Raw genomic sequence first — 14755 nt, 5'->3', positions numbered from 1 at the left:
TGGAGGATAGTAATAGATCTTGACTGCCAGGATGACCTCCAGAAAAGCCATCCAGTGTCAGCAACTGCATTTTTATTAGTAGAATGTAGAGAACGACACAGAATTAGAATTTAGTTAGTGCTGTCTGGGGTATTTTGAGTTATAAACTGCACAAGGCCTGTAAACACGTCTGACTCAGTCAAGAGACAGCCTGAGACATCCTTCTAATCCCAGCGGATCTTCACTCATCCAGTGATTTATTGCTCAGCATTCAGGACCCAAAGTTACAGAAATAAAATAGTGAAAATTAGATCTAGAAATCGATAAGACAACATGATTACTCTGCGTTTAGCACTGCAAAGACAAGCCTTCACACACACAAACACACATTGCAGCTGTTTTTTTTTTTTTTTTTTTTTTTTTTACTTTTTTATAATGTTCAGTGTAGGATCCAGCTAGATTTGAATATAATTTTTTAATTTAATTGACTTTTTTTTTTTTTTTATACAAAAAATTGGCTTATATTATTATGAATTACCAATACATAATTTACAATATATAAATTATAATTATATATGATGAATTGTCTATCATGCTATTCAAAATAAACTCTATGTAGTCTTTTACCTAATTTTTAACCTTTTTTTTTGTTAATCACTGTTCAGTAAAACCAAAACATTTGGTGAGTGATGTATTATTTTTATTAATTGATATCTTACAAAGAAGAAGCTTGGGGAAGAACTGTGAATGACAACATATTTAGTATTGGTAAGTTTGTGTTTATACTGTCCTGTTGTTCTGAGAATGGAGCACTAGTGTCCTCTAGTGGAGAATATTAAATATAACGCAGAATATAAATATAACCCTGAATCCACAGAATTGCATTACACTGAACAACGGTATGGATTCAAGACGTGTAATTTAAATATATTTAAATATACATAGCTTTCGGTTTCAGGTGCAAATTCAGAAATGCAAAGCTGCATTTGTTCTCGTTATATATTTATTGAACTATGACTGTATAAACAGCTGTATATATATATATATATATAAATATATATATATATATATATATATATATATATATATATATATATATATATATATATATATATATATATATATATATATATGTACAGGGTGCGATTTGCCGGGGTGGGGGGGATTTCCCCCCCTCTGGTCTATGCATCCCTGCCTCTGCTGAATAACTTGTATTCCCGGTGGGGATAAAAACATCATGCAAACCCGCTCTGACGTCCCGATCTGAATCAAATGATTCACGATACGCGATCCGATTGGAGCGCTTCGAAACAGTGAATCATTTTGCGACGCAATAGTTTAACTGATTTGGAGTTTCAAAAAGCTCCGTTGTGTTCTTTGCTCGCTTTCTCTATGTAATTTGTTGTTTGAATAACCGTGGACATTTAATCATTACAATTAATAGGCCTAACGTACGCTTACAATGCCTTTATTAAACTGAGATCATACTAAATACAATTTCCGTCGTATTAAAAACATTTCATAAAATTTTTCAAAAGCATTCCCCCCCTCTGTTTTTTTCACAAATCGCACCCTGTATATATATATATATATATATATATATACATTTATATATATATATATATATATATATATATGTATATATATATATATATATATATATATATATATAGATAATATATATACATATATATATATATACACACACACACTAAAAGAACACTGGTAGTATACAAAAGAACACTGGTAACACACACACACACACACACACACACACACACACACACACACACACACATTATTCTGTACAAAACACAAAGATTGTTTTGCAGATTATACATTTTGTATCTTTTACACCCCCCTTTTTTGTATTTTTATTCAATTATTATTATTATTATTATTATTATTATTTTTACATGGCATAAGAACAACGCTTTGAATAAAGCAAAGGGCAATTCCTCCAAAGCTGACCAAATGAATGACAAAGAAATGTCTTGGTGAATTTTGGGAAATGTAGTTCCTTCGGTGCTAATAAAAGTAGTAAACATGTACCCGCCCATAAGGCTCACAATAACATCCAGAGATATTTTATCATCTCTGATGACTTTTATGCAGGCGTTTATTTAGTAACTCCTGTATACATGGCTTTTGTTTTGTCCTAAACATAGTTGCAGTCAAACAGAAGACACAGGAAGAATGCGTATCCGCCCCTTTCCGAGTTCACACACCCTCAACTACATTTCCCAGAATTCCCTACCCGCTGTTCGAACTGTTCTCAGCGAAAATGCATTTTGGGAGTTGTAGTTTAAACCGGCCGTGCCCGCTTGTTGCCTGACGTCTGGACGAGCATTATACATGAGGAGCTCTGCAGAGGGAAGTCCATCATAGACATGAAAATAGAGGCCAGGTAATCTTACTTTTCTCATGATTTATACAAAAACACACGTGTACGTGGAATTTAGAGTGTGTTTGACGATTAAATACGAAGGTAAAGCGGACTTTGCCGGTTGCGCAGAGGACAGAAACGCCAGTGTTTTATAGCTGCGTTGGTGGTTTTCATGTGAAGCAGCGAAACGACTCGATTCTGTGGCTTTTTATAGATTCTCAGCCCTCAGTTAGTTGCATTACTGGTATCTGATATGTAGTTAGGATGTGAATGTTATATATTGGTCGTTATATGCAGAAACAGCACAGTTTTCAAAGATTAAGACATGAAAAATAAACCGGCCTCTATTATGCCGCAATACTGAGGATGTCTCATGTTCTGCGGAGATTTCACGTCAACTTTAACTCGATATTAAACCCATGAACACATGAATACATGTCGCAGATTCGATGTAATTATGCAACATGGGCGCTGTTTAGTCATTGTCCAATCAGAGGCAATATTAATGTGGCAAGGCTACAAAATAACAAAAGACAGCGTGGCGTTCCATATGTAACATTACACAGCCACATCTGTTTAACAGCACTTGAAACATTGTAACATTTGAACGAATGTACTAGATTTATCTGTAGTGGATTTAGGACTGGATGGAGCTGTCAAAATCATGTGGCCAACCATATGCTGACACTCCATCAGTTTCTATGTGCTAAAATGAAAGTGTTGTCTGTATTGCTGCTTTTAACCCTTAAAACACCACAGGTGAACATTTTAACTAATAAATACCACCATGCTTTCCAGCTGATTAAACACTGTGCTTTGATAACCATTTTTTTATTATTTTATTTGGGTGTAAATTTTTTTTTACCATGTTGTATAAAAATAGGCAAATGGTATATGATGAAACCCTTCTGGAATTATGTTAGGAACATAGATAGGAATAAAACTGTTAAGTGTAGTGTATGCAAATGCTTCTGAAGTGGATACATGAAATGTTGTGGAAGCAGAATAGCCCAAACTCTCAAAACTGACCAGTGCATTGAAAAACAATTGTTTCGCTTGTAGTGTCTTGCCTGAAACTTAGACCAGCAAACCTGCTGGTTTACTAGTAATTCTGTCATTTTTCTCTTCTAGGCCTGTTTGAGGTTTTGGAAACATGTCCAAGAAAAGGGGCAGGTGAGTAAAAACTATAAATGTGCTGTTTCGGAATGGCAGCGCCATGTTACTTTGGATGCCAGTATTTGTGTCACATGTAAATACCATAGTAAATTAATTTTAGCATGATAGAGATGGAAGTGCCATGGATAAACATCAATATTGGTCAGTGAATTAAAGGAATAGTCTACCAAAAAATGAAAATTTGCTGAGAATGTCCTCCCCCTCAGGTCATCTATGATTCTTCATCAAAACAGATTTGGAGGAATAAAGCGTTGCATCACTTACTCACCAGTGGATCCTCTGCAGTGAATGGGTGCCGTCAGAATGAGAATCCAAACAGCTGATAAAAACATCACAGTAATCCACTCCAGTCCAGTCCATCAGTTAACATCTGAAGTGAATGAAAGAGTTGTGTGGAGTCGTGTGGATTATTGTGATGTTTTTACATCACATTCTGACGGCACCCATTCACTGCAAAGGATCCATTGGTGAGCAAGTGATGGAATGCTACATTTCTCCAAATCTGTTCTGATGAAGGAACAAACTCATCTACATCTAAGATGGCCTGCAAATGTTCATTTCTGGGTGAGCAATTTCTTTAAGTCATTGAATAATGAGTGTTTAAGTTACGACTTGCTGTCGTTGAAATGCATTGCTCTCCAGATATATCTGTCTGTATCTGCCCACAGATACATTTTGAGCATAAGATATGTTGAGTGACAGACGCAATGAATGATTAAACTGAGCTCTGAACTCTTGTGCTCGGCTGAACTCAAGTCATTTGGGAGAGGTTGGTAGTTTTATTTAAAGGTCAGCTGTGTGGGTACTGTATAATTTGGAAAAGTTACCAGTTATTCTTCACCTCATGTGAGTGAGTAGACAACATTTTCGAAATATTTGTCATTATTTATTTCTATTAGGCGCTTGTAGAGTCAGTGTGAACCCGTTTTATTTAGGTAGTTGATTTTTGTATTTCTGATTGAAATAGGATAACCACAAAAACACAGAGTGGAAATTGTTTTGGAATTGGTTGGATTGTGAAAAGCAGCAGTTACAGATCAGAATGGAGCCAGGTGTTTGAAAAATAAAAGGACTTTGTAATGTCATCAAGTGTGATGAATGATTATGAAATGTGTTAATGTACACTTAAGTTCAAAAGTTGTGAACTTTTCTCACCAAGGCTGCATTTATATAATCAGAAAATAACTGTTTTATATGTGATTGTGAATATATTATCTAATCTAATTTATTCCTGTGATCAAAGCTGAATTTTCAGCATCATTACTGCACTCACCAGTGTCACATGATCCTTAAGAAATAATATTAATATGCTGATTTTGATTATTATTAATAATATTAATATGCTGTTTTCAGTGATGAAAATAGTTGTGCTGCTTCATATTTTCATGGAAACCGCAATGCATTTTGTTCAGGACTTTTTGGATGAATAGAAAGTTCAAAAGGAGAACTTTTTAAAAAAAAAATGGAAATCTTTTGTAACATTATAAATGTCAGTCTTTACTGGCACTTTTGATCATTTTAGTTCATCCCTGCTGAATGGAGTTATAATTATACATTTATACTTATAATTATATAAATAAATGATAATTATATCAATATGCTTAATTAAGTTCTATTTTATATTATTATGTGACCCTGGAGCACAAAAGCAGTCTTAAGTCGTTGGGGTGTATTTGTAGCAATAGCCAAAAAAACAAAAATTGTACTGGTCAAAATTATAATTTTTTCTTTTATGCCAAAAATCATTAGGATATTAAGTAAAGATCATGTTCCATGAAGATATTTTGTAAATTTCCTACCGTAAATATAACAAAACTTAATTTTTGATTAGTAATATGCATTGCCAAGAATTAATTTGGACAACTTCAAAGGTGATTTTCTCAGTATTTTGATTTTTTTTGCACCCTCAGATTCCAGATTTTAAAATAGTTGTATCTCAGCCAAATATTGTCAGATCCTAATAAACCATACATCAATGGAAAGCTTATTTATTCAGCTTTCATGAATCTCAATAAAAAAGTCTTGAAAAATTGACACTTAAGACTGGTTTTGTGGTCCAGGGTCACATACAGTATAATATCACTTTAGACTAATGCACAGTATATGCACAGTAGGCACAGTATATAATGCACAGTATATGTATCTGTTTCATAAAATATTTAATGTGATCTAAGACAGAATTCTGTGCAATATAAAATTGCTAAAATTATAAACATGAGCATCTGAGTTGTAAAATGATCCTCGATTAGCACTCCACCAGACTTAATGCAGCCCATTACATTCCCATTTTTCTCTGCAGCAGGAAGCGCAGCAGCGGCGAGCTGAGCGACAGTCTCACCCCAGATCCCAACAACCTGCTGGGCCGACGGATCCAACACAGCTGGAGGGAGAAGGGCGCGCTGACCAAGTGGAAGGGCACCGTGCTGGACCGCCTCAGCGTCAACTCCTCCCTGTTCATGGTCAAATACGACGGATTCGATTGCGTCTATGGCATCGAGCTCTTTAAGGACGAGAGGGTTTCCAACCTGCAAGTTCTTACAGAGAAAGTGGGTGAGTAGGTGGATCTGTTGTGATGCGAACAGGAAACAAGCCGGTGACAGGAAGTAACACATGTGCAAAGATGAGCAGTTGCTAGTAGTATTTATAGCTCATGGACTAAGTCTGAGAAATAATCATGCTACTAAAACATTATGTGCTACTTTGTGAGTTCTTATGACCAAAATTTCACAATATAATAAATCTCAGTAATGGTATAAAGTCTGTTTTTTAATACTTTTATTCAGCAAGGATGCATTAAATTCATCAGAAGTGACAGTAAAAACTTTTATTTCAGATAAATGCAAACAACTGGCTTCAACATTGATAATCAGAAATGTTTCAAATCTGCATGTTAGAATGATTTCTGAAGGATCATGTGACACTGAAGACTGGAGTAATGATGCTGAAAATTCAGCTGTGATTACTATTTAAATATATATTTTATAATATATATTAAAATATAAAACAGTAACTTTACATTGTAATAATATTTCACAGTATTACTGTATTTTTAAACAAATAAATGCAGTCTTGGTGAGCTTAAGAGATTTGTTTCAAAAACATTACAAAACTCTGTCTGTGAATCTGTAAACTATTGTTTATTATTTATTTAGTTATTTTATACTGTAATGTAAATGTAAAGCTTTTTCTTAATCAATATGTATTTATATACAGTACAATTCAACCAGAGCTCCTAAACAGGGTAAAATCACTGTAAAACACTTGAATGCTCATTTAGTCATCATCTGTGTTTCCTAACCATTTGAGTGAACAACAAGATCAAGGTTCCTCACGACGCAGAGGAGCTGGTGGGAAAAGCGGTGGAGCATCTGTTTGAGAAGGAGGACGGAGAGAAGAACGAATGGAGGGGGATGGTCCTGTCCCGAGCGCCCATCATGACCAACTGGTACTACATCACATATGAGAAGGACCCCGTGCTCTACATGTACCAGCTCTGGGACGACTACAAAGACGGAGACCTCCGGATTTTACCTGAAGCAGGTAAATAAACTGATGTTTTTAATCAGTTTTCTTACTTGAAGGTTTCTGAAATTTCTCACATTTTATATTAAATAAGTATTAAACATTATACAATTTAAATCTTGAGGAATTTAGCAATTTAAAATCTAGATGAATTTTGAAATTAATATTATACATTCATTTTATAATAGTAACATTTACAGTTATGCTTTTAGCAGGTGCTTTTAAACTGTTATTTGCAGATCGTCTGTGACTCAAGAGGGTTTCTTACCAGCCATGTCCGAGAGAGCTTGTATCTTGATTTAAAATTCTGAAGAATTTAAATTAATAATAATAAAAAAAAAAATAATAAAACTGTATAGACATAGTAAACCAAAACTACTAAAAATAACAAAAACACAACAAAATTACTTTACAATTAAAATGAAAAATATAAAAATTAAAACTGATTCAAATAATTAAAAACTCTAGTAGTATTTCAGTAATACAAAAATAACACTCGAGCAGCAAATCAGCATATTAGAATGATTTCTGAAGATCATGTGACACTGAAGACTGGAGTAATGATGCTGAAAATTCAGCTGCGCATCACAGGAATAAATTACATTTGAAAATATATTCAAATAGGAAATAAAATTTGTTTCACAATATTGCTGTTTTTACAGAATTTTCAATCAATCTTTAATCAATTTTTAATCACATTAAAAAACATTAAAAATCTTACCAACGACAAACTTTTGATTTTTATATAATGTTATTACATTATTGGCTTTGTGTGTAGTTATATACATTAATAATATTAATTGTATTGAAGGGATATTTTACCCAAAAATTAAAATTACCCCATGATTTACTCACCTTCAAGCCATCCTAGGTGTATATGACTTTCTTCTTTCAGACGAATACAATCTGAGTTATATTAAAAAATTTCCTGGCTTCCAGGCTTTATAATGGCAGTGAATGGGTGTTGAGATTTTGAAGCTAAATAAAGTGCATCCATCCATCATAAGAAGTGCTCCACACAGCTCCAGGGGGTTAATAAAGGCCTCCTGAAGTGAAGTCTTTGTGTAAGAAAAATATCCATATTTAAAACTTCATAAACCATAATCTCTAGTTTCCGCTAACTGTTGTATACACGTTCACGAGAGAGCTGCATTCCAGCGGATGAGGTAGGAGTAGCGTAAGCTGAAAGAAGAAAGTCATATACATCTAGAATGGCTTGAGGGTGAGTAAATCATGGGGTAATTTAAATTTTTGGGTGAATTATCCCTTTAATTAGAATGGATAAAATGCATGTTTATTTTTATTTATTTAATATAAAATAATATAATTTTTAATATTACATTTATTACATTCTATTTATAAAATAAGTCATTTTAATTAATTCAGTTTACTTTGAAGTAAAGTCGTTCCACCCCTATATCTCCGCAGAGAATAAACACCTGCTGCCTGCAGACAGGAAGCCCGGTGAGGAAACAGAGAGCCTTGTGGGTAAGCAGGTGGAGTATGTGACGGATAAAGGTGTGAAGAGAACAGGCCTCGTCATCTACCAAGTTCCCGCCAAGCCGTCTGTCTACTACATCAAATACGATGACGATTTCCACATCCACGTGTACGACCTGGTCAAGACCACCTAAAAAACAGACAAAACATAGAAACCCAAAACAAACCCACACTGCTTCACCTCCTCATAGCTTAAGCATCATCGCGTCTCATTGTACAGTCTGCCATGCCTCGCCACGAAGGGCTGGCCGCCGAGGTGCTGTATGAAGCGTCCATGTACAGGGTTTGTTATTTTGTGTTGATGTCACAGCTTAGGGAGACGATTTTTACAACTGTCATATCAAAACAGTGTATTTATACGTGTGTGTCGGGCGTCATTTGATATGTTTATAATCCCATGGAATAGCGTAAACCCCGCTAAAGGTTGCATTTTCGTATGTGCGAATGTTCAAGGAGTTTCTTGGTTTTGAATTGTAAATAGTTCTGACTGCAGGTCAAAAAAACATTTGATTATGAATCATACTGTTAGACTCTTTAACTGACCTATTTATTGAATTAATATGCTTCGTAACCCAGAAATGCTGTTGAAACCTTTTGAGTTGGCGTTATGCGACACATATTTTGACTCTTTTAGTTGCGTTTCCCCCCCACATCAGATCACATCTGCAATGAAACAAAAGTGTTTCAGCTTTCCGCCATCTTCAAAAGGTGGTTTATGATTTTAAAAGCAAGAATCCGTTCAGTAAAGGCACCAAGCTAGGACTCAGTCTTGTTTTGAACCGATATAGCGTAGAGGAAGCACGATTGGTGGTTTTTGAAATGGTTTTCTACAACGATTTATCCTCGGAGGAGTATTAAATACAGAAGTCCAGACACTGAGCGACATGAGTGTCATTGAAGAGGGTCGCCTGTTTTGTCCTGTCTGAAATCATTCATGCTTTATTATATTGTTGTTGACTAGAGCACTTGTTTCTAAACACCAAACCAACCAGCTGCGATTTTGAATGTCAAGCACAGCAAAAATCAAAGCAGTCTCCTTTTGATTGTAGTAAAGATGACCAATGCAATTTTAATTGCTCAACAATATCTATCATTTATCGGAAAAATAAGAGTTTGTTATGTAGCCCAGTTGATTTGAAGTTTAGTATGCCTCGGTTTAAAAACAAAGACAAAAAACAAATCCAATCCAGCAGGCTGGATAGATCTGTTAGACCTCAACAAACATCATAACGTCTTCTGTGTTGCCTCACTGTGAAATCAATTTTTTTTTTTCAAATTCACTATAATAACGCTCATGTTTTTGTCCCAGTTGATCTAAGCAGAGCTTCATGATAAAGTAGGAACGAGGAGCGTTTTTTGTTGTGTTCATATGTATTTCCCATTGTGCATATGTGTCAGATCAACTTAATCTTCATCATCACAGCCCTTTAAAGTTATAAAACTATTCTTGCATGGCTTATGTTTTGTTGTAACTAATGCACATGAGCGTGATAATTGGCCACCTGTTCATGTAGCTGAATAGGCCTTTTTTGCTTGTAGCATTTGCACTTTATTCTTAGGCTGTCATGTGTAGCTCGAAAGTGTCTCGCGGGAAGATTAAAGATTAAAAACACAGTCTGAAATTAATTTAGTTCATTTCAGCTACAAAAAAAGTGTCTTGCCTGATTGGCATCACTAAAATGAAATATATAGGAAAGCATCAAAACGATTTGAACTGAACTGAAACTGTATTCGTTTGTTTTGAATATGACCATAGATGTCCAAGAAGCTTTATGTAACTATATACATATGTATTATTAGAATATTATAAACCCAGTCCCATATTTACCTTTCCTTTTTTTCTTTTTTTTTTTATTAATTCATTTGATCACACAACATTTATCAACTACTTACAATTGACTTGTATATAATTGTTTTAAAAGGTTTTGGTTGTGTAAATGTAATGCATACAAATGGGGATTTCATATGTAAATGTTGGATGTTCAGCTCTGCTCTCTGAAGTGTATTTGCTGAACTGTTCCTGCCGTGGTTTGCATGTCTGTCTCAGACAGAGCGACAGTTTTTGAATTCCTCCTGTACATTAGCGCTTCACACAGATTCATCAGTTGTTTATTGTGTTAATTCTAGTTAGATATTCAGTATGTCATTATCAAAACACATTGCGGGTTTAATTTATTTGTATTTTTTTTTGTTTCTCCTGACACAGTAAATCTTTTGGGCAACCCAGTGTGGGATTACAGGAAAGTATTGTTCAGTGAAATGCACATTTCTGTAAATGAATTGCTCTATTTTCAGCTGTGCATATGGATTGAGTTTCTGGTCCATTTGCCATCACATCAGGTGGATTCTTCTCTGTATATTCTCCGTTGTGCTTTAAAAACACTTGTACTATATTTCTGCTTTCCCTGTATACATAAGGTTTGGTGATTTCAAGCCATTTGAAATGTTCATGATTTCATGACCCTCAGCAGGCTTCTGCGGTTTTTCTTTCTCCTAACTGTGAACAAGTAATTCTCTCTGGCTTCTTTGTAAATGTGTTTTATCGTGTGGTCTGCAAGCTTCTGCCGGTTTCTCTGGTTCCTTAATTTCATAATTTTCTTCGCTGCTTTTTACCAAAGTTGTTTCAGTAGGTGACGCTGAGGAGTGTCAAACTATTCATCCTGTCTGTTTGTGTAATGATGTTATCGTAAATAATAAGAGATATTTTTTGCACAGAAAATTGTTCTCATGGTACTTTTTTCTATTTATGGACTTTTTACTTATTTCACACATAAGATGCACATAATGTAAAAATATGACAGTATAGGGATGGGAATCAAAATAAATTATTTTAAAAATATCAGTAATATATTTTTTTAATGATTCGCCAAAGCAAAATTGCGTTCTAAATTTTTATATTGTCATACGAACAAATACCTAGTAACTCAGAATAATCTGTGCTGTACATGCATGAATGTTTCAGCCATTTAAAGCAACTGTTTCGGCCACAGAATTAAAAAAAATAATACTATTATAAAAAAAAATACAACTGTGATTTAGAAATGTAAAAACATAATTGTTTAAAGTTAATTGAAAAAAGTCAAAATTGCAAGTTAAAAATTCTGACTTTTCTCGCCGTTCCGATTTGACATTTCACCAATTAAGTTTTTATCTTGCAATTATATGTTTATATATCACAATTCTGACTTCATTTTCAGAATCGGCAAGATAAACACTTTTTTCTGTAGCAGAAACGGGCTTCCAATCCACGGGCGAATTCCAAACGGCTTTTTTGTGCCGTTTATTCACTTCGGGAAGGGGACGCCTTTTGTAGGGACGTTCCAAACGAAAGTGAACAACTGAATCCCTTCACGAAGGGCCCTTCTGTTAGCAAAGGGAACATGCAATGTTCACTTCACAGAAGTGATTTCCGTTTGTGATCATGTGATCTTTGGTTAGTCTTGCGATGCAAGGAATTCCGACAAAGGAATTGTTGAATAAAGTCGTTATTTTTTGTTTTCTTCGCTTACAAAAAGTGTTCCCGTCACTCCATATAATCCAGATTACACGTCCATTTCATGCCTTTTATGGATCTTGACACTGCTACTTATTTGTCAGTCTATGGGACAGTCTCAAGCCTCCCGTTTTTCATCCAAAATATCTTAAATTGTTTTCCGAAGATGAACGGAGCTATTATGGGTTTGGAACGACATGGGGGTAAATGATTAATGACAAAATTTTCATTTTGCGGTGGAGTCTCTCTTTAAGATCAGTTGTAATACTTTCAAAAGAAAAAATGCAACTTGTGTTTTTTTATTAGATAACATTTTATTTAGATGGTCCCCTTTAGTGTATTGACTATAAGCAACTTTGAACTACATGTCAACTAACTCTCATTAGAATATTAGTAGGCTTAGTTAAGGTTTGGGTTGGTAGAATGTTGATGTACTTGCCAAGTTGCTTATAATCTGTGGAATGTCTGTTAAGGAACCATCAAAAAAAGTGATAGCAGATATTTAGCAGACATACTACTAATGCTCTAATGACTGCTAGTTGACATGTAGTCATAGAGTTACTTATCAACAGTGGTCTAAAGGGTCCCATCCAAATAATCAAATTGATATTACAATAAAAATAGTTCAAAGCAAATGTGTACACATTCATCTGATCTGATATCTGATCGTATGGCTGTTTGAGAAAAAATATTATTATTTAAAAGTGGTCTTTGTCTGCTATAAGTACGGTGAAGTTACTTCACTGAAAGCAGACAAAGAGCACTTATAAATAATAAGACCACAAAGCATTTTGGAATGTTTTCATACAGACTTTGTATTTCTTATTTTACAGTAAAAACACTAATAAGGTGTACTAAGGTATTGTGCAGATCTTAAACATTGGCAAGATATGAGACCTGTAATACATTATATATAACTATGAGAAATATAATCCATTGTAACTTAAGTGGATGCAACGTGTTCATTGTGTGTTATAAATCATCATTCACTTAACCACAAATAAGTATTATAATACATTAAAACTGTTCTTATGATTATTTATAAGATGATGCAACATATTATAAGGTTTCTTATAATGCATTATTCTTTCCTTATAATGCTTTAAGAATACCTTTATAATGTATTATAAATACAGGTTTTATAGAAAGTGTTCAAGTGGTCAATATTTCCTTTCTCTTTGGAGTGTTACAAGCTCTTGGTGCATAAAGAAGATCTGTAAAGTTGCAAAGACTAAAGTCTCAAATCCAAAGAGCACATACACCGTGAACACACACCCGGAGCAGTGGGCAGCCATTTATGCTGTGGCGCCCAGGGAGCATTTGGGGGTTCGGTGCTCAAAAGCACCTCAGTCGTGATATTGCCAGCCCGAGACTTGAACCCACAACCATAGGGTTAGGAGTCAAACTCTCTAACCACTAGGCCACGACTTCCCCCATGCACGACTTAGGTGCATACCGCCACCTACTGTGATGGAGTGTGAAGTGAAACCTGAATTGTTCTATCTAATAAAAAACTTAAAGCCCAGTTATAAATTCTTCCTTCAATTCCAATTTTTCCCAATTTTAGCAGTAAACCTTCATTCCACATCATGTCATATGCCTTTTCAATATCAAAATAAACTGCTACTAAACCCTCTTTCATTATTATAGCTTTCTTGACATCTGTCTCCAGCTTTATTAATGCATTCAATGTTGAACAACATTGTCTAAAACCATACTGATAAGGTGCTAACCCTCCCTTACTCTTTAATACATGATTTATCCTATTTACAATCATTTTTTCCATTATTTTACAAAAATTAGACGTAAGGGCTATTGGCCTGTAATTCCCAGCTGTTGATGCATCTTTTGCTGGCTTAGAGGCGTTTCAAAGATGGCCGCTGAGTGACATGACTTGTCTTTAAAGGACTTTGCTATAAATCAGTCAGTGTCCAATCAGAATTATTTTGAAACTGATATTTCAAGATAAAAAAATGTCATAAAGAACAACAGACTAGTTTGAATGCCCCCCCCCCCACCCTTTCCTCCGTTTTGAAACGTAAACAATACTGACAGACCTTCAGCCTACTACTGAGCACTGAACTCTTGGTCATTATCCAGCGCGCTGGATCTCAGGGTCACGCTTTATGGCTCGTTTCTATATCAGCAGCAGTGCTGGGGAGTAACTAGTCAAGTCAAGTCAAGTCTGCTTTATTGTTGATTCTTCCACATGTACAGTACATACATACAGAGAATTGAAATTACGTTACTCGCAGACCCTTGGTGCATACAGATAACACTAACAGTAGAACATTAAATAGGTTAGAGAAGTTCAGAGTTCAGGGTGCATGGGGTAAAAGGGGGAGTGGGGCAAAGGTCGGGAGGGAGTTCAGCTTCCTGACAGCCTGATGAATGAAGCTGTCCTTTAGTCTGCTGGTCCTGGCCTGGAGACTGGTCCATACAAAAAATAGGGTTGTCCATGTTTCAGAATTTGTTGTTGGTGTATGAGTGTGAGATTTCCCGGCCTGAAACTTTTTTCCCAGTCCGCCCCTCGAGGAAATTAATGGCGCAGACATGCAGTTCCATTTAATACAGATAGGCCTACCGAAGCTCGCTGTGTTTTCAGCCTCAATATATAGTACATGAACACATAATCATAATCTCTAGAACTGCTCTGAGTCACTTCATGAGCATTTTACTTATTTTGAGAAAACTATCAT

General features: G+C 35.1%; 1 protein-coding gene across 2 annotated transcripts; it reads left to right on the top strand.

Annotated features, from left to right (window-relative positions):
• Window positions 1–2286: 2286 nt before the first annotated feature.
• On the top strand, window positions 2287–11282 carry LOC109048176 (spindlin-W-like). 2 transcript variants are annotated; one of them, XM_019065867.2, is made up of 5 exons: window positions 2287–2386; window positions 3497–3538; window positions 5841–6091; window positions 6848–7081; window positions 8492–11282. In XM_019065867.2, the coding sequence occupies exons 2-5, from the start codon at window positions 3519–3521 to the stop codon at window positions 8695–8697; spliced, it is 711 nt and encodes a 236-aa protein (XP_018921412.1). In that variant the 5' UTR covers window positions 2287–2386; window positions 3497–3518; the 3' UTR covers window positions 8698–11282. The 2 variants fall into 2 exon arrangements, with proteins under 2 accessions (XP_018921412.1, XP_018921413.1); XM_019065868.2 differs by having other exon boundaries at window positions 2291–2386; window positions 5844–6091.
• The last annotated feature ends 3473 nt before the right edge of the window (window positions 11283–14755 follow it).

The sequence above is a fragment of the Cyprinus carpio genome, chromosome A2 (genome assembly GCF_018340385.1).
Source record: "Cyprinus carpio isolate SPL01 chromosome A2, ASM1834038v1, whole genome shotgun sequence".
Taxonomy (NCBI): Eukaryota; Metazoa; Chordata; class Actinopteri; order Cypriniformes; family Cyprinidae; genus Cyprinus; species Cyprinus carpio.
This window is presented reverse-complemented; position numbering and strand designations above follow the sequence as displayed.